Source organism: Mesoplodon densirostris, chromosome 4 (assembly GCF_025265405.1).
Source record: "Mesoplodon densirostris isolate mMesDen1 chromosome 4, mMesDen1 primary haplotype, whole genome shotgun sequence".
Lineage (NCBI taxonomy): Eukaryota > Metazoa > Chordata > Mammalia > Artiodactyla > Ziphiidae > Mesoplodon > Mesoplodon densirostris.
Genome location: NC_082664.1, coordinates 15,826,792 through 15,847,855, shown reverse-complemented (window position 1 = coordinate 15,847,855; position 21,064 = coordinate 15,826,792). Strand labels below are relative to the sequence as shown.

At 47.3% G+C, this 21,064-nt stretch overlaps 1 protein-coding gene across 3 annotated transcripts in view; it reads right to left on the bottom strand.

The window, feature by feature from the left end:
• Positions 1-21,064, bottom strand: part of FOXN3 (forkhead box N3) — a 244,073-nt gene that overhangs the window by 31,161 nt on the left and 191,848 nt on the right. Inside the window, exon 5 of one of the 3 annotated variants that reach the window (XM_060095736.1) lies at positions 3,104-3,169. The exons of 1 other annotated variant lie outside the window; for it this stretch is intronic. In XM_060095736.1, coding sequence (XP_059951719.1) covers positions 3,104-3,169 — 66 coding nt within the window. The remainder of the gene's footprint in view (positions 1-3,103; positions 3,170-21,064) is intronic. One more of the 3 variants, XM_060095737.1, reaches the window with a different exon arrangement.

Below are 21,064 nucleotides of genomic sequence, written 5' to 3'. Positions count from 1 at the left end.
ACCTACTCAGCTCAGACCCGGACTGAGGCCAGGCTGCACCGAGCTAGCTGTGCAGATGCTGAGCAGGGAGGGTGAGTGGAAAAGACCTAAGTGGCTGCCATCTGGTGACCTGAAGTGGACTGGCTACGAAGGGCGATGACAAAGGAAAAGGCTTTCTTTCAAACCATCCAGGACAGCCTCTGACTGCTGGGAGTGCCAGGGGCAGACAGACTAGGTTGGTGGCCGGTGGCCCCCATTCAAAGAGGGGCATCACACAGCCTGGGAGGTGAAAACAAGGGGCTATAAATAGCAGCACACGAGGAAGCTCTATAAACAGAGCCCAGCCACGGAGCAACACGGGGGAGAACACAGGCACGCTCCGTGCAGACAGGAACCCATGCTCCCCATGCGTGGGCAGTGGCAGGACCCCCGAACCTGGGTGATGCACGTACACATCCTCACCGGGACACGTGCACACAAACACCCCTTGGCAGGCTGCCCACACTCCATCACTGCCTGGGTGTCTGCTGCCTTTGAACCTTTTGGTCGAGGGGTCACCTCTTACTTTTTCCAGGCTTTGCACAAAGCCAGCAGCATAGGGCACGGTGGCTTCACCACCGTATGTATGGAATGCGTCTCCCTTCAGGAGGCGAGGTACTGCATCACTTCCCAGGACAAGAAACATCAGGCAGGGAGGGGAAGGGAGAGTGAAGCAAAGAAGAGCTAAGTGAAAAGAGAGGCCTGGCGTCGGGGACACAAACCTCTGACTGCGTTTCTCAGAAGGCTGAGGAGGGACCCCCTGGCTCCCCCAAGTGCCTGGAGCGGACGCTTAACGGACACTCACTTCCTTCCGACGGTACTGGTCCAATTTTGGGGGGCTTTGCATCCGGTCCACTGAGTATGCCCTAGCTTGGCCTCAAGGGGATTTGACAAGGCTTGGGGTCAGACAGGAAGGTGACTATAAAGGTGATGTTCTACCCTCTGCCCAGTCCTTAAGTTTACTTCTCTGCTGCTCCTGCCAATGTGCCTCCTTCCACGACTTTCATGGGCTTCCTGGTTCCTTCCTTCCAGGACCCTGGAACCCCCTCTTGGTGGGGGCCTTCACGAAGGCTATAGCCGGGTTTCTCACAGTGGTGAGAGCGAGGTAGGAAAGCCCTGCATGACCCTACAGCTTCAAGATGCGAACGCGCTTTGAAAACTCAAATTCAGCATTTCAATGTAACTAAGACTACGGACACCGTGAAAAAAATAAGTATTACAGTTTGTGTTACAGTAAGGGAGAGAAGAAGTTCATTTAGCCATGAGAACATTGAAACAATTAACTTCTCAGCTAAGCAGGATCAACCCTTTTCCTCTTCTATCTGTGGTCAAGAATCTAGTGATAATGGATTTTTATAAAGCTGCTGTTAATGACCAATCCCTTTGCCTTTTCCTGCTTAACTCCATTATTCCAGTTCATCAAGTTATTTCTTTAAACCAATGATCACTGCGGGCAGCGGCTGGGTGCAAAGGAAGGTGCCTGAACCTTACACAGCTCTGATACAATCAGTACGCTTGTCTCATGATGAATTACGCAACTTGATTTCAGACCGTAACTGAATTACAGTCTGGTCTATACTCTTCCTGCAAGAGTCATCTGAGAACGGAGGTTTTGGTGGTTTTTTTTCTGATTTTGTTTTTTTCATTTCCTTGTAACTTCAAACATCATTTAAAACCCACACTTCAGGTTAACCACTAGTTACAGGACTGCACCAGTACACATCTGCTTACAGTGGTGTTTCCTTCTCGGAGGTGTGGGCAACCGTTATTTCATCTGTCGGCAAGCTGAGTTTGGCAAAGAGAGAATGAGAATTCTGTGTCTTCAGGATCAGGTAATGGCAGCCCGCGGCACAGGCATGAGTCTCTCCCGAGAATGCCTGGCTGCATCTCTTGGATCCTTTAAAAAAAGGACCAGGTAAGGAAGGATGGAGCCAAGTTTCCTAAAGCTGTTGGAAGGCTGTGACGAGTAGAAGGCTAGGAGGGATGGTCTGGAACACCACATCAAAAGACGCCTGGGTAGGGTCTGGGAACAGATGTTCTCCTGTGGGAAACCCTATCAGCTCCAGAAGTGGGGGATTCCCTTTGCTCAGGAAGCCATGCAGCGCTCAGAATGAGGCAGGTGGGCGCCAGCCCTGGTGGGCGTCACGTGCCGCTTCACGCCACCGTCTCCACGCCGTGAGTTTCATGCGCAGGAGGCGGCGATGCAATTGTCCTGCCAGCGAGCTAAGCGGCCCGTGGTGGCTATCTGCTCAACAGGCTTCTGGTGGGGGGTGGAATGTGCCAGAGAAACTAGCCTCAAGTTGGGAGGAGGAGGGGACAGATGTCTGCGTCTGGGTCATTTGTCATCACTTGGGAAGGAGACCTTTCTAACAATGTTGTAGCTCCAGAGGTGGGGAGAAACAACCGATGGTGGAGAGAAAAGTTCAAGTTAGGAAAAGAGTTGTCTCAAGCTTGACATTGCTCAAGGGCCAGCAGAAGATGAAGACAGGAGCCCTGCTTCGCTAAACCAGCCCTGCCCTTCTATCTGTGGCACCCTGGAAAGCTGGCGGGGAAGACGCAGGGCGGGGGGCACCACAGTGTTTCCATTTTAAGGCTGTTCCAAAGTCCTGCATCCCCGCCTTGCCAGATTTTCCTCTCCTCTCTCTAAAATGGTAGCCTGTTATTAATGAGGTCCCCAAGGGGAGAGGAATGTCTAAAAACGGACACTGCTGAGTTCCATGACTGTCAGGTTGGCCCCCAGTAGCCTCTTCTAGCAGAAACTATAAACTCACAGGAACAATTCCTGCAGGACAAAGGGTCTCTCCTCTGGGACTCATTACAGGGTCCACTTCCCTGCCCCCAAGTCTTAAGCCCTGAAATTATATTAGAACTTTCTCATCTTGGATACACACCTATGCATTCATTCATACATATGCGTAGCTGCATCTCTATGCGCACATGTATGTAATCATGCACTGAGGTAGTTTAAAGTGATTCTATAAGGGAAGGTTGGCTTGAGCATTAGTTTTTCCTATGGCCTGGTATATAAAGGAGAAGGTTAAGTTCACAAACTATGGTGCTGTAGGCTATAGAAATATCTACTCACAACCTGCTTGTATCTCAGGGGGAGTATTCAAAAGCATCATGGCACTGGCAGCATCAATGTCAGGATCTGGAAAAATCAACCAATAAACAACATTATTTACAACGGGGCGGGTGTGTGTGGGTGTTTTTCCCCCTGTACGTTACAGTTTATGAATGCAACAGAGAAAAAAAATTCCAGGAACTAGAGGAGCTATCCCAAAGGTGACTTTTCTTCCCATTTGGATTTGCAAGGAAGAACGTTACTCTAGAACGAGATTTAAGGGGCATGTTAGCAAGTTTTTCAGATAAAGCACGTTTTTTTTTTCGCATTTTGCTAATTTCATAATTTGCACTGTATGTTCCTGATAAGTTGCTGATCTTTTCACCAGCACAGCTTTGTCCCCGGGGGTGGAGGAGAGGAGAGTGGGGTGACAATAGAAAGTTCAGCCACCGGAATCTTTAATGAACCAGGGAAGCTCACAGCACCAAAAGAAAGCACTAAATACACCTGCATCTAGGGAGACACAAACAAGATATTCGGTCATTTCCATTTGTCAGCAGAATGTAAACTGTATTTTATGAGGTTGTCACAGCAGTGGTGGAGGCAGTGAAGGCATTAAACACACACACACGTCAATATAAAGAAAAAAATTAAAGTTCTGATGTTGAGGGGACAACATTTGTTTCCACATCTATTATTGCTTTTAATATGGGACCAAAAAAAAAACCCCAAAAAACTCATCACTTCATTGCTATCAGTCTTAATAGGTTTCTGAATCCTTTCTGATCCACCGGTTGACAGATGGCAGGTTATATACAGACAGAAAAATATTATCCTTTTATAACTAAATTCATTTTCCTCTGAGAAACAGCAGCTCTGCTGCTATGGAAATGAAAGTCACCATGGCAACAGTAAACAACCCCCAAGAATGGTCACTGAATAGGCTGAAAAGAACATCTGCCCCAGCGCAGCGTCCCAGCTGCCCTGGGGTAAAATTCGCTAATAGTGCAGCGAGGCCGAGTGACAGGAGCTGCCGCTTGAGCCCGGTCCAAATAAAGGAAGTCTACATCCAAATGCCTGCCCTTGAAGATTACTACCTCCGCGTCCACTAAACCGATGACTAATGACGGGGTGCGGGGTGGCGGGGTCGCACTTGTCAGTTTTCGTATAAATTACAAACCAAAAAATTCAATTTACTGCTAATGGCTCCATGGCACTTTATCTGGGGTTTGATGTGAGAAAATAACTTTTTTACCGTTTAAAAAAGTACATATTTCATAACTTTATATGTGCAGTTTAATTCCAGGGGAGTAATGTGATACAGTATAAAGCCCTACCAGTGATTAATAATACGGTTGACTCTGGTTTCAGAAGACAGTGTCTCAAAACAGAAAAAAACCCCAAAAACAAACAAAGGTGAAGGAACTTGACTCTTCAGGTCTTTTTCTATTTTGCCTGCAGGAGGTCCGTTACTTACACTTCATAATGGAGTGAAAATTTATTTTAAGAAGTATATTGTATGAGAAACAGGTAGACTAACTTCTTTGACAACTCCTGGGGTGAAACTCCTAAAACAGTCATCGATTCCCACTGATGTTAAAATATATATATTAGTTGAATGATGAACCAAAAAACTTAAAGTTCCACTCAGTGCTCCCAGGGTTGCCGCTGCCCCTGCCCTCTCATGTCCCCACCAGGACAAAGGGCTCACAGTGTCAGCGTACCGCTGGTACCCCACAAGCCACGGGCAGCAAGCAGCTCCTGGGAGGTGCCATGGTTGCGGGGGCTGAGGCCTTCCTCTCCTAGTCCCTCTTTTTGGAAAGGACCTTTCCTTTCTCAGGAATGAGAAAACATGCCTGTTTCCCCTCGCCAAGCAAAGGTTCTTTGCCATCTTCGAGAATGCAAGTGCTGCAGGCAACTCAGGTTTGGCCTGGCTGGACGGTCCCCACCTCCCCAGGCCACTCTCACTGGAGTTTTCCTGAGTGACCAGGAGGTCTGATGCAGGCAGAACAAGAGGAAATATAGTTAAGAAGTCTGGAGCCTTTTCCTACTTATTTTGCCAGAAAACTGAAGAAAGTAGTTCCGTACTCTTCAAAAACACATCCGACTTCCGGAGGAAGGTGTAAATGGCCACAGATAGAAAGATGTCATGAAAGAAAGAAAAAGGGAGAGAAAGAGAACTTTAAAGGGGAAGAGTATTAACATCACATGGACTTCACAGAACCTAAGCGGGGCAGCCCCAAGGGCAACATGGGGAATGCTTCAGACCCTCGTAACAACCACCCATGACCCCTACCCCCACCCCACCCAGCCAAGCCCAATAAACATATAATCTAAGTAAAAATAGGATGCATTAGGACAAGCCCTCCAATCCTTCCTTCCGACCAGATTTGCTGTGCCTGAGGCCTCCACAGATAAGAATTCCGTCGCTATCTTGGCACTCCTGCTGGTCTCCAGGCATTTGGGGCAAATGTAACACCCCGTCTTCTCATTATTTCATTCATAATCAATTCCTAAGCCCCACTCTCCATTCTGAATGGGTCACTTCCTGCTCATGAAGCCCTCTGAGCAGAATGGAATGGAGGGCAAGGCATGGGACTCCTCCCTCAGGGTATCTTGGTAGGTGAATTGGCAAACATGAGAACTGTAAATGGTATGAGAAAACGTGATCATGAGTTTGTGCAGCTGTGTACACCCTGGCACGACAGTGCCAGCCCTTCCCTGGGGGATGCAGTGAGTGTCATCCTTGGCGTATTGTTTGATGAGTCTGACAAATTTTATACCCGTGCTATTACCACCATAATCAAGGTAAAGAGCAGAGTGAAGATACAGGTTTCCATCACCCCAAAGTTTCCTTGTGCCCCTTTGCTGTCATCCCTACCCTTGCTCTGGGCAACTACTGATTTGCTTTCTGTTATTCATCCAGGCTGTGGTGTCAGCAGTTCATTCACCAGTTCATTCCTATTACTGTTATTGTCAAGTAGTACCCCATTGTATGGATACACTACAATCTGTTTATCCACCTACCTGTAGATGGACATTTGGGTTGATTCCAGTTTGGGAACTTACAAAAAAAAGCTGCTGTGAACTTGTCTACCAGCCTTCCGAGAACAGCATTTCATTCCCTTGGGTAACCGCTGGGAAGTGTATGTTTAACGTGACAGAGGATTGATTCTCTTTTCCAAAGAGGCTGTACCACGTATGAGTTCCAGTTGCTCCACATTTTTGTCATCACTTTTTGTCAATCTTTTAAAACTTGAGCCTTTCTAGATGTGTTGTGGTACTTCCTCGTGGTTTTTTTTTTGTTTTTTTTTTTTTGCTGTACGCGGGCCTCTCACTGCTGTGGCCTCTCCCGTTGCGGAGCACAGGCTCCGGACACACAGGCTCCGCAGCCATGGCTCGCGGGCCCAGCCGCTCCGCGGCATGTGGGATCTTCCGGGATCGGGGCACGAACCCGTGTCCCCTGCATCGGCAGGCGGACTCTCAACCACTGCGCCACCAGGGAAGCCCTTCCTCGTGGTTTTAACTTGTATTTCCCTACTGACCAACGATGTTGAACATCTTTTCATGTGTATAATGGCCATGTGTAGATCTTCTTTTGTGGAAAGCCGGTTCAAGTTTGTGCCTGTTTTTTCATTGGGTTGTTAAATTTCTTACTATTGAATTGTAAGGTTTCTTTAAACATTCTAGATAGAAGTTCTTTGCAAGGTATATTTTTCTGAGTCCACGGCCTGTCTGTTCAGCTTCCTTTTTCTTTTTTTGCTACACCCCCAAGTTGTTCAGCTTCTTAATAGTGTCTTTTAATAAGCAGAAGTTTGAAATTTTTGTAAAATCCAATTTCTCTATTTCTTTTATAGCTCAATGCTTTTTGTGTCCCAACTAAGAAATCTCTGCCTACCCCAAAATTGCACAGAATTGTCTCCTGAGTGGCATCTTTTTGTCTCATTTGTTAGTGTATCAAATATAACATTATCTGGGTTCAATACTCAGATACAGATAAATGAAAATGGAAGTAATCAACCAGACCTCTTTCTTGATCCAGTAAGCTGCTTAAGCACAGATCTCTCAGAACTGTACAGATCAATGCTAGAAGGGCCAGCTTTGGCTCCAGGTGTGTTGAAGAAACACCAGACAGCCTGAAAGAAGCCTCAATCAGCCATGTTTCTATGTCAAAAAGTCTCTCGGATCCTCTACTAAACATCTGACACACCTTTACGCTTGTCACACCCAGGCATCCTGTGCGTGTTTCAGTCTTCAGAGATGAAAACCACCCATCCCTCCTCTCTAAAGAGATGCTACAATATTATTAAAATGTCTGAGATTTTTTCCCTTAAAAAAAAAAATCAAGAAAGTGATGCATGCCCACTGTGAACAAAATATATACACTAGGTGGATATAATTTGAGGAATAAATGCCTTCCCCATAGACCCACTCCCAGATTCACATTTTCCTGTACATATGTCCAGAAACTGTCTATACAAGTACAAGTGTTTATGTATATTCACTGAAATACCAGCACACATACACTTACACATGCACACATATCTATTCTTTAAAAATTGGTTCATGTGGAAAATACTCTTCTGAAGATAACTTTGTCCCTCTATTTTTCACTTAATGACAGATCTTGGCACACTGTCTTATTAGTATACATAAGCCGAAGTTTTTTGTGGTGACTTTTTCATGCATAAAAACACACCACAGTGTTCGTACCGACATTCCCCCTCCTTTAGACTGCAGACTCTCATAAGGCAGACACAAAGCATTTGTAACCGGAAACCTGTGCCCAGCACACTGCTTTCTCCCTACAAATCCTGAGCCCCTGAGGACACCGCCTTAGCACAGCAATCCCCTCCTCCTCTCCCAGCCCCCCTCCCTATGAGGACCCAGCATGGCCCCCATCTCTCCCTCCTCTGCCATGCACAGTTCTTACTTCTCAACCTCTCTCTGGGGCTCACCCCCAGCTGCCATCTTGGAGACGTGTTAGTTTTCATGAGCACACTTTGGGTGTCCCTAAAGGACTCTCAATCCCTGTGCTCAGGAGAGACTTGGCAGTGGTCTGTGTCCTTAGGTAGCCAAGGGGCTTTCTGATGGAAGCATAACTTCCTGGTGGGATGCTTTTGACCAAGGATGCTTGTTTTGGAGCTTTTTGGCTGGAGCTGTTTTAGGGGCCTGGGCAGCTGTTTTGGAGCCAGAGATGCTTTGCTTCGGAGGCATGGTTGATTCTGACAGATGAAAGGTCCAGGACTAGATCCGGGGAGGAAGAGCAGCATGTTGGCTGTGTCATATTTTTCCCTGGGCTTAAAAGAAAGGAATTCTACCCCCAAGATGGTTCAATCCAGCTTACCAGCATAAGAAAAGAGGAAGAAGATATTTTGGCCAAGAACTCTTTTTAGGAATGAAGATCTACCTGGCAGAAGTACCCTTTACGTTGTATCTCTGGGGAATGTGGGTGAGGCAGAGGGGGACAGGAGAACAGAGCAGCACAACCCTCTTTATTTTTGGAGGGGGTGGGGGCGTGTTTCACAGCAGTACCGAGTTCAGCGTCCTAATAGCAGAGGCCATATCATTTACCACTCGGTTAATTCAGTAAAACATCAAGAGTGCCGTCATGGATGCTTAATGACCATCCTTAAAACCCAGCGAATCTCAAATCCCATATTTAAAAAAATTCCTCCTTTCTCATGCTTCAGTAACAAATGTTACTTCTCCTCTGGCCTGGCTCCCAGCAGCCCATTTCAATTTTCATCTTTAATACAGTTGTCTTATCACATTGCCTCTTCTCTGTACTATGAGACTGAAAAATGGTCACACATCTTAAAGATGTTTTCAAATCCTCTTTCTCCGGAAGGTATATACACAATTATGTTATCCTACAGTGAAATAACAGGTAACAAAGTTTCCAGAACCAATGGTTCAGCTGTTTGGATTTAAAAAAAAAAAGATTGTGCTTCATTTTACCAAAATGTGGAGACAGTTTCTTCTGGGCACCGGGGGGAGGCTTTTTCTTTGTGAGTATCATGGGAAGAGCACAAGGCAAGGCATGAGTATTCTTGGGTTTGAGTCCTGGGGCTGCTGTTGATCAACATGTGACTTTCATTTTGCTGGGTCTGAGTTCATTCCTTTTAAAAGGGTGATGGGTGGCTACAGACATGGGAGGGGCTGAACTGGTTTTAAATCTCATTCCACAGAGTTCCTGGCTCCACCCACAATGTCCCATAATGTCAACTGACTTTTTCCTCCCTTTCCAGCTCACGGCTGCCGGAACTATGGACTCCAAGGAGTATCTACCAAATGGGGCATCTGCTCCAAGGCCTTTGGAGGCAGTTAACACTCTTAGCAAGGCTGGAAGACTATCCTAGTGTCCCTGGAGTGTGGTGGGCTGTCATTCTGGGCATCTGCTGGGTCCACCTCAGAGCAATCCATTTGGCCTGGCATGGGTATGTTGTGGGTTCTTGGTGTGGCTTCTGTTTATACCCATGTCCCTTCCTCTAGGATCTGGGGTCATAAGGAAATGACTGCAGAGACCATCTGTTTTAACAAACTAAGAATACAAAAGATGGCCAGAAACCCCTGGTTCAATCCTCACTGCTATAGAAAGGCTGCAAAAATGTGAGTACCATCCTGAGCATCTCTGAGTTGACCGACCTAACAAAACAGTGATAATGAAACTTTTCCCATATATAAAGCCTGAGAACAACGAACAATCATAGCTCTCTTAGAAATCACTGTTTCTGGGCTTCCCTGGTGGCGCAGTGGTTGAGAGTCCGCCTGCCGATGCAGGGGACACGGGTTTGTGCCCCGGTCTGGGAAGATCCCACATGCCGCGGAGCGGCTAGGCCCGTGAGCCGTGGCCGCTGAGCCTGTGCGTCCGGAGCCTGTGCTCTGCAACGGGAGAGGCCACAACAGTGGGAGGCCCGTGTACCCCACCCCCCCCAAAAAAAAGAAATCACTGTTTCTCTATTTCTCCCTGCTCCCTTTCATATCTGAAATGTTTTACAGGATGCTAAAAGGTCTTTAGGTAACTGAATAAAAGAGATTCAAGAAGCATTAAAAAAAAAGCCAAACAATGGATGACAAACACTCGGCCAAAAAACTACTGGACATATGGACACAGTATACATTCAATCAGATGCACACACCAAGGTGCTCATATTCTCTCTGACATTCTTCACAAGAAAGTGCCCTGCTACAAGGGCTCCTCCCTCTCTGCCTTTTCACTGCTGTATCCCCAGCACCTAGAACAGTGCCTGGAGCACAGGGGGTGCTAGAAAAATAGATGTTGAACATTTGAATGCACACCTCATCCAATTCAATTGCCTGATGCTCCCAGGGCATAAGCCTCTGGATGTGCAGTGGAATCCCCAGGAAACTCCAGAAAGCCAAATGTCAGGCCCCATCCCAGATGACACTGAGCTTTGTAAAAATTTATCAGGGGGTTCTGATGTGCAGGAAAGGGAAAGAGCCTCCTTTAGTAGGGTTTTGTTTTGTTTTGTTTTGTTTTTTTGCGGTACGCAGGCCTCTCACTGTTGTGACCTCTCCCGTTGCGGAGCACAGGCTCTGGATGCGCAGGCTCAGCGGCCACGGCTCACAGGACCAGCCGCTCCGCGGCACGTGGGATCTTCCCGGACCGGGGCACGAACCTGTGTCCCCTGCATCGGCAGGCGGACTCTCAACCACTGCGCCACCAGGGAAGCCCTTTAGTAGAGTATTTGAATGCCATCCAAAGAAGCCCATTGAGGATGGCAAGTTCTCCCTAGAAATCCTTTCTCATCTATAACTTTCCTAGATCTCTTTGCTTTGAAATATCTTTATCCATTTTCCTGTAACTGCATGAGAGTGACATCTGAAAGTATTTACTTAATCCCTGAAAATGGAGGGAAAAAATACTTGGATTACTTTTAGGGCTAAGGGAACAAGAAATAGATGAAAGCAAATACACAAGCAAGAAAAGAAATAAAAATCTCAATAAGGTGTACACTTCCTGGGGCATTCTGAGTAGATACGCATGGTTTCATTACATACATTCCATATACTCCATGAGTCAGTGGTTCTCAATCAGGGATGATTTTGCACCCCTTCCCTCACATGGCAATGTTGTCTGCCCCTTGTATGGCAACGTCTGGAGGTGGTTTTCATTGTCATGACTGGGGGGGACGGGGAGGATGCTACTGGCACCTGGTGGCAACACCTAACCCAGGGATGCTATCCAACATTCTACAGTGTACTGACAGCCCCACAACAAAGAATTATTGGATTCAGAATGTGAATAGTGCTGAGGTTGAGAAACTCTGTATTAAGCTTACATGTACACGTGCTACGCTCAGGAAAAACAGTTCTTTGAGCCAAAGTATCTCAAATAGAATACATCAAAAGTAAACAAATAGACATAAAATTCACTCTGTTGTTGATGTCTCTTTTTCTCCCCTTTTTGCAAAATCCCTAAGTGTTGGTTAATAGAGATGGGATATCTACATTTGTGGCTTTGAAACCACTTAAGTAGGAGTCACACGCTTTGGCTGCTGTTGCAATCGATCAAGACATCTGCACCAGCCGCCTCTGATCTCGAAGGCAACAGAACGGGCTGGGGCGGGCCGGGGGCGGGCGGTGGTGCTGTCAGATCTACTGAGGTCATTTACCAGGAATATCTTTTCCACCTCCCTTCTGGCTGGAGGTGACTAAGATGGTATTCACCACGGCTACATATCTGAGAGGCTCTCACAGCCAGACGAGGGAACGTGACACCGATGAGGCCGGTGGATGATCTTCACGATGGATGGGGTTTAGGGAATCACAGCCTCACACAAAAATTGACTCCAAGTTGTGACTTTTAAAAACTATCTTTAGGATGAGAGTTGGAGCTAGAGAACACCAGGAGCAGTCCTGCTTCTCCAAAAGATTAAGTCAAAAAACAAAACAAAACAAAAAAACCTCCAAACTCTTGCTACACTGAAGAAACGAATTGAATTAAAACTAACAATTAAAGAAGTTGAAACGAACAGTTGTTTGTTGTCACAAAAGAGAATCTACATCAGGTCGGGGCGAACTACAGGATGAATAAATTCTACGTGCATTTTAGGATTATTAGGCTCCCATTCACACATCTTCCTCAGCTTAAACCCAGGGACTGGTGAGCTCTAAATGAGGGATTTACTGGCTCTGAGGGTCAGCATCATGGTCAACTCTGCAAATTAGGACCACAGTTCTACAAGCCAGCTTCCCAACCAGGTACATCCTTCTAACGCCTGTAAAGTGCCCATTTATTACCCTGATTCTATTTCATGCAGAGGGATTGGAGGGGAAGCATCTGGAAGGTAAGTGCTGAGCTCAGGGTGCACCCTGGGCTGGGAGTCAGGTGACACGGGCTGTCACCTCTGTTAAGTCTCAGACGCCCTGTTTCTAATGTGATGTTAGGGAGGCTGAGCCTCGGGCCCTCCGGGGCCTCGAACTCTCTGCGAGTCCCTCACTTTTACGGCTGCTTCTCTCCCTGCTTGAGAAGTAAAAGCAAGCTCCTCGACACTCCTCAGGCTTCTGTTTTTCTCTGGAGAACACGAAACGCTTTAACTTTGTTGTGTTCTGAGTCGCTTAATTCTAAAGTCTCCTTTGCTTCTTCGGAGGTCTGCGTTTCATTCCCTACTTTTCCAAGTCTGTGCTTCCAATGAAAGCAATGGCACCACCCTCTCTTGGCTCACTTCAGGTTCACCCCTCTCCTCTCAGCCAAGACACTGTCACACCAACACCTCATATCGGCGCTCTGAATTTTCCCCACGATGAATGTCTGCCTCTTTTTTTAAAAAAATTAATTTATTTATTTATTTATGGCTGTGTTGTGTCTTCGTTTCTGTGCAAGGGCTTTCTCTAGTTGTGGCAAGCGGGGGCCACTCTTCATCGCGGTGTGCGGGCCTCTCACTATCGCGGCCTCTCTTGTTGCGGAGCACAGGCTCCAGACGCGCAGGCTCAGTAATTGTGGCTCACGGGCCCAGTTGCTCCGCGGCATGTGGGATCCTCCCAGACCAGGGCTCGAAACCGTGTCCCCTGCATTGGCAGGCGGACTCTCAACCACTGCGCCACCAGGGAAGCCCGAATGCCTGCCTCTTTAGCATCTTTGACCAGTTGATGGAAATCTTTCTAGCAGCTGCCTGGGAGCGAACAGAAAGGAACCACATGGACCAAGATGGACAGTACAAAGGGTCCAACATTCTAGAACTGGAGCATGTGGGCAAAGGTGACAGGAAACCCAGAACGGGTTATGACTTCTGTCCCGTGAGATGTAACCATTACTTAAGAGGCAACGACTTCTGGTTTGGTTCTGTTTGGCTTGTTAAACTGCTCTACAGCTGCTTGTCTGCGGGGAGTTTCTAAAAAAACCTCTTTTTAAACTTCTTGTAGGCGAATGAGAAACTACATATTCCTCAGAAGTGCCTTCCCCTTTGCACCTCATTCAGTTGTAAATCTCTGCTTACTGCATGCTCCGACTTTTGCCTCTCTGGGGATGCTGTACATGACACCCATGAGCAGAGGAGACATCTGGGGACTTTGTAGAGCGGCTTCTGATGCTGGGAGGGAGGACTGAAGGGGATACATGCTGAAGCCTTTTAGACTCTGGAATTCTTTGCTTTGAAAACCTCGTCTTTGCTCCTTGGCTTCTTCAACCAGTGATAGAGCAAAAGCCCACCACCCAGCTGGGACCAGGAAGCCAGCCCTGAGTATGGAAGGCTTCCAGGGGCAGGAACGGGAATGGGGGGCTCCCAAAAGAGCCCTGAGAACCGGAAGGCCTGGCCACACTGATGTCTCGGAGGAAGGATGCACCAAGTCCAGAAGCCAGAGGCAGAACCAGGCTGGGGATCCCTGAGACAGGAGCTAAAGGCCCAGTGGGACAACAAGAGCAACAGAGGGCTGGATGCATAACAGGCGGGAGGTGGTAGGGGAACTCCAGGGCATCTATCTTAGCCGGTTTCCCCCCTCCCCATGCTGTGAGCTTGTCTTCCCCAGCTATCACTTCTTCCCACCTACTGGAAAATCAGCTCCTGCCCAGTCCCCACCCTAGAAACCACTTCCACCTCTAAGAAAGGTCACAGGATTTCTGGCAACTCCTGAACAAACTCTTCCATAGCTCCAGCCGTTCTCATGGTGGCCTGGTCCCCACCAGGCATGCAATACTTGTTTTGCTGACAATTGAATATTTCCATTTGCACGGCATCTCCAATTAGCTCTGTCTTAAACTGGGTAGATGTGCAAAACTCCTTTTCCAGAAGCAAAGATTCCATCTCAGAGTGACACCAGCAGGTGTGTTAGTGAAAGTAAATATCACACAGAAGGCTGACATCAGTGTTCCAAGGCACAAAGCGACTCCTTGCCCAGCTTTTAACTGTCTTCCTCCCTAATGTTCAAGGGATGAAGAACTGGAGGAAGTAACTCTAAACACAAGGCTCACTTTGTCTGGGAATGCATGTATTATGCTGACTCAAAAGAATTTCAAAAGGAACAGGGAACCATTGATTTTCCCAGATCTGACAGGTGACTGTCATCAGATAGGACACGTCAGAACTAAACCTTACCCCTCAGGAATTCCCTGGTGGTTCAGTGGTTAGGACTCCGTGCTTTCACTGCCGAGGGCCTGGGTTCAATCCCTGGTCGGGGAACTAAGATCCCACAAGCAGTGTGGCGCGGCCAAAAAAAATATATAAATAGGGGCTTCCCTGGTGGCACAGTGGTTGAGAGTCCTCCTGCCGATGCAGGGGACATGGGTTCGTGCCCCGGTCCTGGGGGATCCCACATGCCGCAGAGCAGCTGGGCCTGTGAGCCATGGCCTCTGAGCCTGCGCTCCGCAACGGGAGAGGCCACAAAAGTGAGAGGCCCGCGTACCGCAAAAAAAATAAAAATAAAAATAAAAATAAATAAATAAAATAAAATAAATAAACCTTGCCCTGTGCTTTCCACATCAAGTCTACCATACTGAATTGCACACACCATCCCATGCAATGCGTTACCATCTATGTGTTCCTGTGCCATAAACCAGTGGTCCCCAACCTTTCTGGCACCAGGGACGGGTTTCGTGGAAGACAATTTTTCCATGGACTGGGGGGTGGGGGGATGGTTCAGGAGGTAATGCGAGCGATGGGGAGTGATGGGGGGCGATGGGGGGCGATGGGGGCGATGGGGGTGATGGGGGGCGATGGGGGGTTATGGGAGCGATGGGGAGATGGGGAGCGATGGGGGTGATGGGGGGCGATGGGGAGCGGCACATGAAGCTTTGCTCGCTCGCTCGCCTGCCGCTCACCTCCTGCTGTGCAGCCCGGTTCCTAATAGGCACTGGTCCGTGGCTCGGGGGTTGGGGACCCCTGCCCTAAACGATCATTCAGTTGAGTTGAGAAAGGTTTTTCCCATGCTGAAATCAACTTCCTTACCAGAGAGCTTCTCCTCAAGAACCTGGAAGAGGAGACCACTGCCACTCTGGACCCTCATCTCCACCATCAGCTTAACTCCACAGCTGGGCCACGGTTATGCTCTACATCTGGGAGCGATGCCCAGCATTTCCCTTTCTTTTACTTCAAGACAAGTCAGAGGGTGTTCTAAGTACCCATCTGCAGTCAGAGGATGTGGGTAGGGGTGAGGGGAACAAATTAAAAATAAAATAATTCACCTGCTACAACCCATTGGTTACACCATCCCCAGAGAGGGATTCACTGGGAGGCTGGAACAGAGCCTGCAGTAAGTAGTGATGGATGGCTGGACGAATGTGGTGGCCAAGGGCCTTCCGAGGGACACGCGGTCCCCCACCGTGACTCTTTGCGTCTGCACCCCGGGGGTTGAGTTCAAGGGCACATCGCAGAATTCTCTCACTTGGGTACAGTGGATTTCCAAATGAACGTTTAGGGTATTCTCTAGGGAGAGGCCTATCTATCCACCAAGGCCAGAGCACTCTCCCTTCCACTGTGCCCTGTGTCCACGGCAACTGAGGGAGGCCAGCCTGCCAGGCCCAGGTGTGGAGGAGCACTTGCCCTCTTCTGGGGGGAGGATGGAGAGCAGGAGAACCAGCACCCGGCCCACAACCTCAAGTGAGAAAACTGAGCAGACAAAGCCAACCGACAGGAAGTAAGGCAGTGGGGAGGTGGAGTGAGATTGGGAAGGACTACCGAGTGTGGTTCAGACACTCGGATCGCAGTACGGGGCAGGCAGACAGCAGACACGGGATGGGGCCAGGGCTGGGCTGCAGGGGGCGGGACAGGTCAGTGGAGGGCAAGCAGAATCACCACAGGCTCGTGTAACTGTCTATGGTTTTCTTCTAGCTAGTCTGGAGGGCTCCGTCCATCCACAGTGCCCCAGAGCTGGGCAGCTGACCAGGAGTGGGCCAGCAAAGCAGGGACTTCTGCACGCTTTCAGCTCCAAGAAAGGAAATATGTTAGTACTCTTTGGCCACCCTGTTTCCAGATGCAAAGTCATAAGAATTTACTACTAAAACCCAGTTACTTAAATCCTATTTGGGGCATCTTAATAAAAGGCGTGAAGGAAGCAAACAGGCTCCCTCCCTGACACACACATACCCACACAACAATCACCGGCTGACACCATCCTGCTTCCACTGGGGAGTGGGTCTTGGGAAACCCGTCTCTTTCTCCCTTAGAGACCTGAGTTTCAGATACAAAGAGGAACCAGAACAGGGGAAGCACATTTCCCATCAAAGACCTTAAGTCCTTATTCCTGCTTTCGCCTGTACACACCAAACTAAAGACTCCACAACACTCTTGGGAGACTGGAGCGCATTCTTCACCAGGACTGACGCTGAATGCTGCCCAACCATCTCCTCCGCTATTTTTCCAAAGTGAATCAGGGTTGCTGATTCTCGCAACAGGATTACTGGTCACTGAGCTCTGTCTGGGCCTCAGTTTTAATGCTTCGCCTTTTATGCTTTCTGGTCTAATCCTCACCCCCAAATACATTATAAAAAAAAAGATAAAAGCACATCTGTTGCTTGGTATTTTGTGTGTGTGTAGTTCTCTGAAACATGTTTATTCAGAAACAACTTACACTATGAAATACACTGATTGAAAAATAAAAACAAAGCACCAACAAAGCACTTGTTTTCCTTTATCCTACAGGGGAACTTTACCTACTGTCTGTCTCAAAGCTGGCTCCTGGGATGTCCTGCACCTTTTAGGGGTTGCAGAGAAGGTGGATACAATGAGGAGGCTATAATAATGTAATTGTCATTGATTCCATTTTCACTGCATAGTGTCTACTCAGTTGCATACAAAGAGACTGGTCCCATCCATTCATTACTGAGAACAAAAAATATCGTGAGGCTGTTAAGAAGTAATTCATTTTAGACACAACTAAATATGGAAATATATGGAAATGTAGATTCAAGATTAAGACTACAAATGCAGTATCATGGAAATAAAAGGATTACGTTTTCTACCCAACAAGATTTACATATAATGCTATGCTACTGGGAGAGAAATCCTGAAGGAGATACCAACCAGCTGAGAAGGCTACAGACCCTAAAAGGGTGGAAGATCCCTGCACTCTGAGAGCCCACGGGTGGGGAGGGTGGGAATGATTCGTGTGAGTTTAGACTTTAGTCTAACCATGAAGCAATGAGCTGATCTTCTGGTGGGAAAATGGGAAACTGGTTCTAAAGACAACCTCCACAGAAGTTTCCAGAACAATTTTTGGGAATGTCTTCATCCCTGGAACAAGTATTTTGCCTTGAGTCTACTTTGAAGGACGCTTCTTTTTTTGGATGTGCTTGAAAAAAAAATTGAGCTCCTTACTTCCCAGCCACATAGCCTACATGAGTAAAAGAACCAGCATATAAAAACACTAAGTAAATATACTGTGGAATAAAGTAGGCCAAGTGCTGAGGGCAAGAGCTTGGTTAGGGAAGCATGCTTTTAAAGGAGGTGAGTTCAGGCCAGAGCTGATTTCCTTTTGCAGATGCTATGTATTCATTCCAGAACTATAAATGCTAAGCCAAGAAAGGTTTTCAGCTTGTGTCTGGAGCACACTTGTTTTTGGAAAAACCAAGAGAGATGAAGATCATCAGACAATATGATGAACAGACCCAGGTAGACTCTGAAGGTAAAATGGACAAAAGGTGACAGTGCGGATGGGGTAAGGTCTGTTCCCACTGGGGCTGCGTAAGGGCAAAACCATATGGAGACAGCTTTGCAGGCCAGCCCAGCAAGCAGGTGGATCAGGTGACTTCATGACAGCAACTGTGTTCCTTCTCTTACCGTGAAAGGCACATTTCATCTTTCAAAAGGAAAAAAAAGTTACAGCAAGTATTATATGAGCAAAACCAAACAAAGAATACCGGAAAACAGAGACGGAAAAACCAGAGCAACTGCCACCGTGCTGGCGCCTGTGGTTTTCTCTTCCCTTTCAAGATTCTTCTAGGAAGGCTTTTGGTATATTTTTCACTGAGCTGGAGCCCTCAGACCTGCCCGTGCCTCAGGTCAGTGTGGCAGCGGACCCCCAAAGCCCTGCTGCTGCAAGCTCTGACCACCAAGGTGCTTGGTGACAGGCGTTCAGCCCATCCTGCGAGGCCAGGCGCGAGCTGACCTACTGCCACCAGCCTCCTGTCCCCACAGATGATTGCTGCTTCAGAGAATGTGTATGTGTGTGATGGGGGCACGTCGGGTGTGGAAGGGAGAGGTAAGGACAAAATTTAGACTCTAGAAATCTGGGCTTTGGCTTGACTTACGATAGAGAGAAAATGCTGAGCAGCCTAAGTGTTCCCTCCTTCCCTCCCCCACTTAGTATTTATGTCTTACTGTTTCTTTTTTTTTTTTTTTGGCCACACCTCACGGCTTGCAGGACCCTAGTTCCCCGACCAGGGATCGAACCCGGAGCCTTGGCAGTGAAAGTGCCAAGTCCTAACCACTGGACTCCCAGGGAAGTTCGACTGTTTCTCTCTAGATAAGACGAAGAATTTGTTTAAAAAAGGTGTTTCTGCTTTTTATTAAAAAAAGTACTTCACAGAGCCAATCTCACCTAAAATTGAACCACATATTCAACACAGTATTCCCTGAATCCTGCCGACTAAGCCGACAAAAGGTAACACCAAAAAAACACAATGAAACAAAAACAAACAAAATACACGGTAGTCCCTCAAAGTTACATTTCACCCAGTCTGCTGTAACGTGCCTGTAGACTGATGGAATTGATGGCAAAAATGGGAAGAATGAACCCAGATACCAGTGCATCCGCCTTCTGAGCAGTGCTCCTCTGAGATCACCAACCGGTTGTCTCCTGCCAAAGAAGGCCCCCGAGTCACTTTTAGAACTTGTCACCTGGTGCCTTAATAGCCAGGTGAGAGTTCATGGGATGCTAGCAGCAGAGGGATGACTGGCCGTGTCTGAACACACAGAGTCAAGTAGTACCTGGAACTGCCCAGTACAGCTCTGCCACTAAGCCTCCTCTGAAACTCCCACCCACAGTGGTCTCTCCCTTCCCAGACACCTAGAGCTCTCCTTACTATTTCCTGTCATCTGTCTCGGGTTATCTTCTAATCATTTCTTGTATGCTACATACCTAGGGTCTTACCAAAAAGATGCAAAGAGGGTCTTCCCAAAGCTAGTGAGTATTCACCTTCTGGACCATATCTCACTTCTAACACACTTGCCTTATTTGCATTATGGGAAAAACAAGGAATTCTTTTTGCCACGCAATTCTCGGGAAGGATGCTTGCTTCAAGAGCAGAAGACACGCTGAGGCCCACAGGTCGCCAGCCCATACCTTCTGACAGTGAGCCACAAGTTCAGGTGACTGAGTAGCATGAAGAGGAACCAGGAAGAACCTGTTCTTGAACTGCCAGGCAGGGTGTGCAAATTGCAAAGACTGTGACTCTCCTGGGTTGCTAAGACCCGATCCAGAGCTTGCAGTCAAGGGTCTTCTGGTCCTCGAGAGATGGACTTTTAAGGATGTCCCATTCATTCCTAAGTAACTGATCAGTTTCTAGGCTCTGCTACTTCTAGAACCTACTACATGATGCAACCACAAAGGCCTCCTTGGGCTTGACCTTTCCATATACTGTGATCTCACCTGTAACACTGATTTCAAAGGCAAAATAAACATTAGTCTTATCGGCCTCAGAGGGGCTTATATGCAAACAAGAGGTGCTTCTAAACAGTTTATAACAACTCATCCAAAGAAGCTATACAGATTATCAAGGTGCTGAGAACTTAATTGGGTAGAGTCCGAGATCCATAACAAATAGAAGAACTACATGGTTAAAATTACCAGTGGCAATGGACTGTAGTCTCTACCATTTCCTGGTCTGGAGCAGGAAATATACACAATGAGCTCAGAGTGCCCTGTCATATCAGAAGAAGACACTATTGAAGTCTATGGTCTTCGTGTCAAAAAGACTCAGAAACCTACTTGAAGCCTCTCCCATTGGCCAAAGATGGGACAATTTGAGCCCCCATAAAGCCAGTAACTGCGTTAAACTGAAACACATCAAATACGCTTAAACTCAATAGTTCATAATGATATTTTTAAAAAACTGAAACTCATTGGTCAACTTTGGGAAGTGCTGGGGAACTGACTCATTCTTTGAGAGCTAATAAAAGAATCAAGTGACTGCTGTTCCTTTCTTGTACGCAGCATACCCAGATTAGCTAAGGGATTGATGAGGAAATGTTTCTCTGTAAAGAAATATTCAAGATTATACATGAAAAAGGAAAGATGAGAGTTTGCATCTACAAAATTTTGCAAACCTCTGATGAATAACTTTATCTAAGCAGTGATAATCAATGGCTGCTAACAACACAGAAAAGAAACAACAAGACACAATATATTACCTGACAGAGGAATAACACCCCACTTAGAAGTCGTCCTACCAAAACAAATCAGTGTTCAGTCTGAATCTCTTTAAGCCTCCATAGCGGTGGTTCTCAACCAGGGAGTGACTGTGGTCCCTTGGGGATACTTGGCAACGTCTGGAGACATTTTGATTGTTGTAACTGGCGTGTGTGT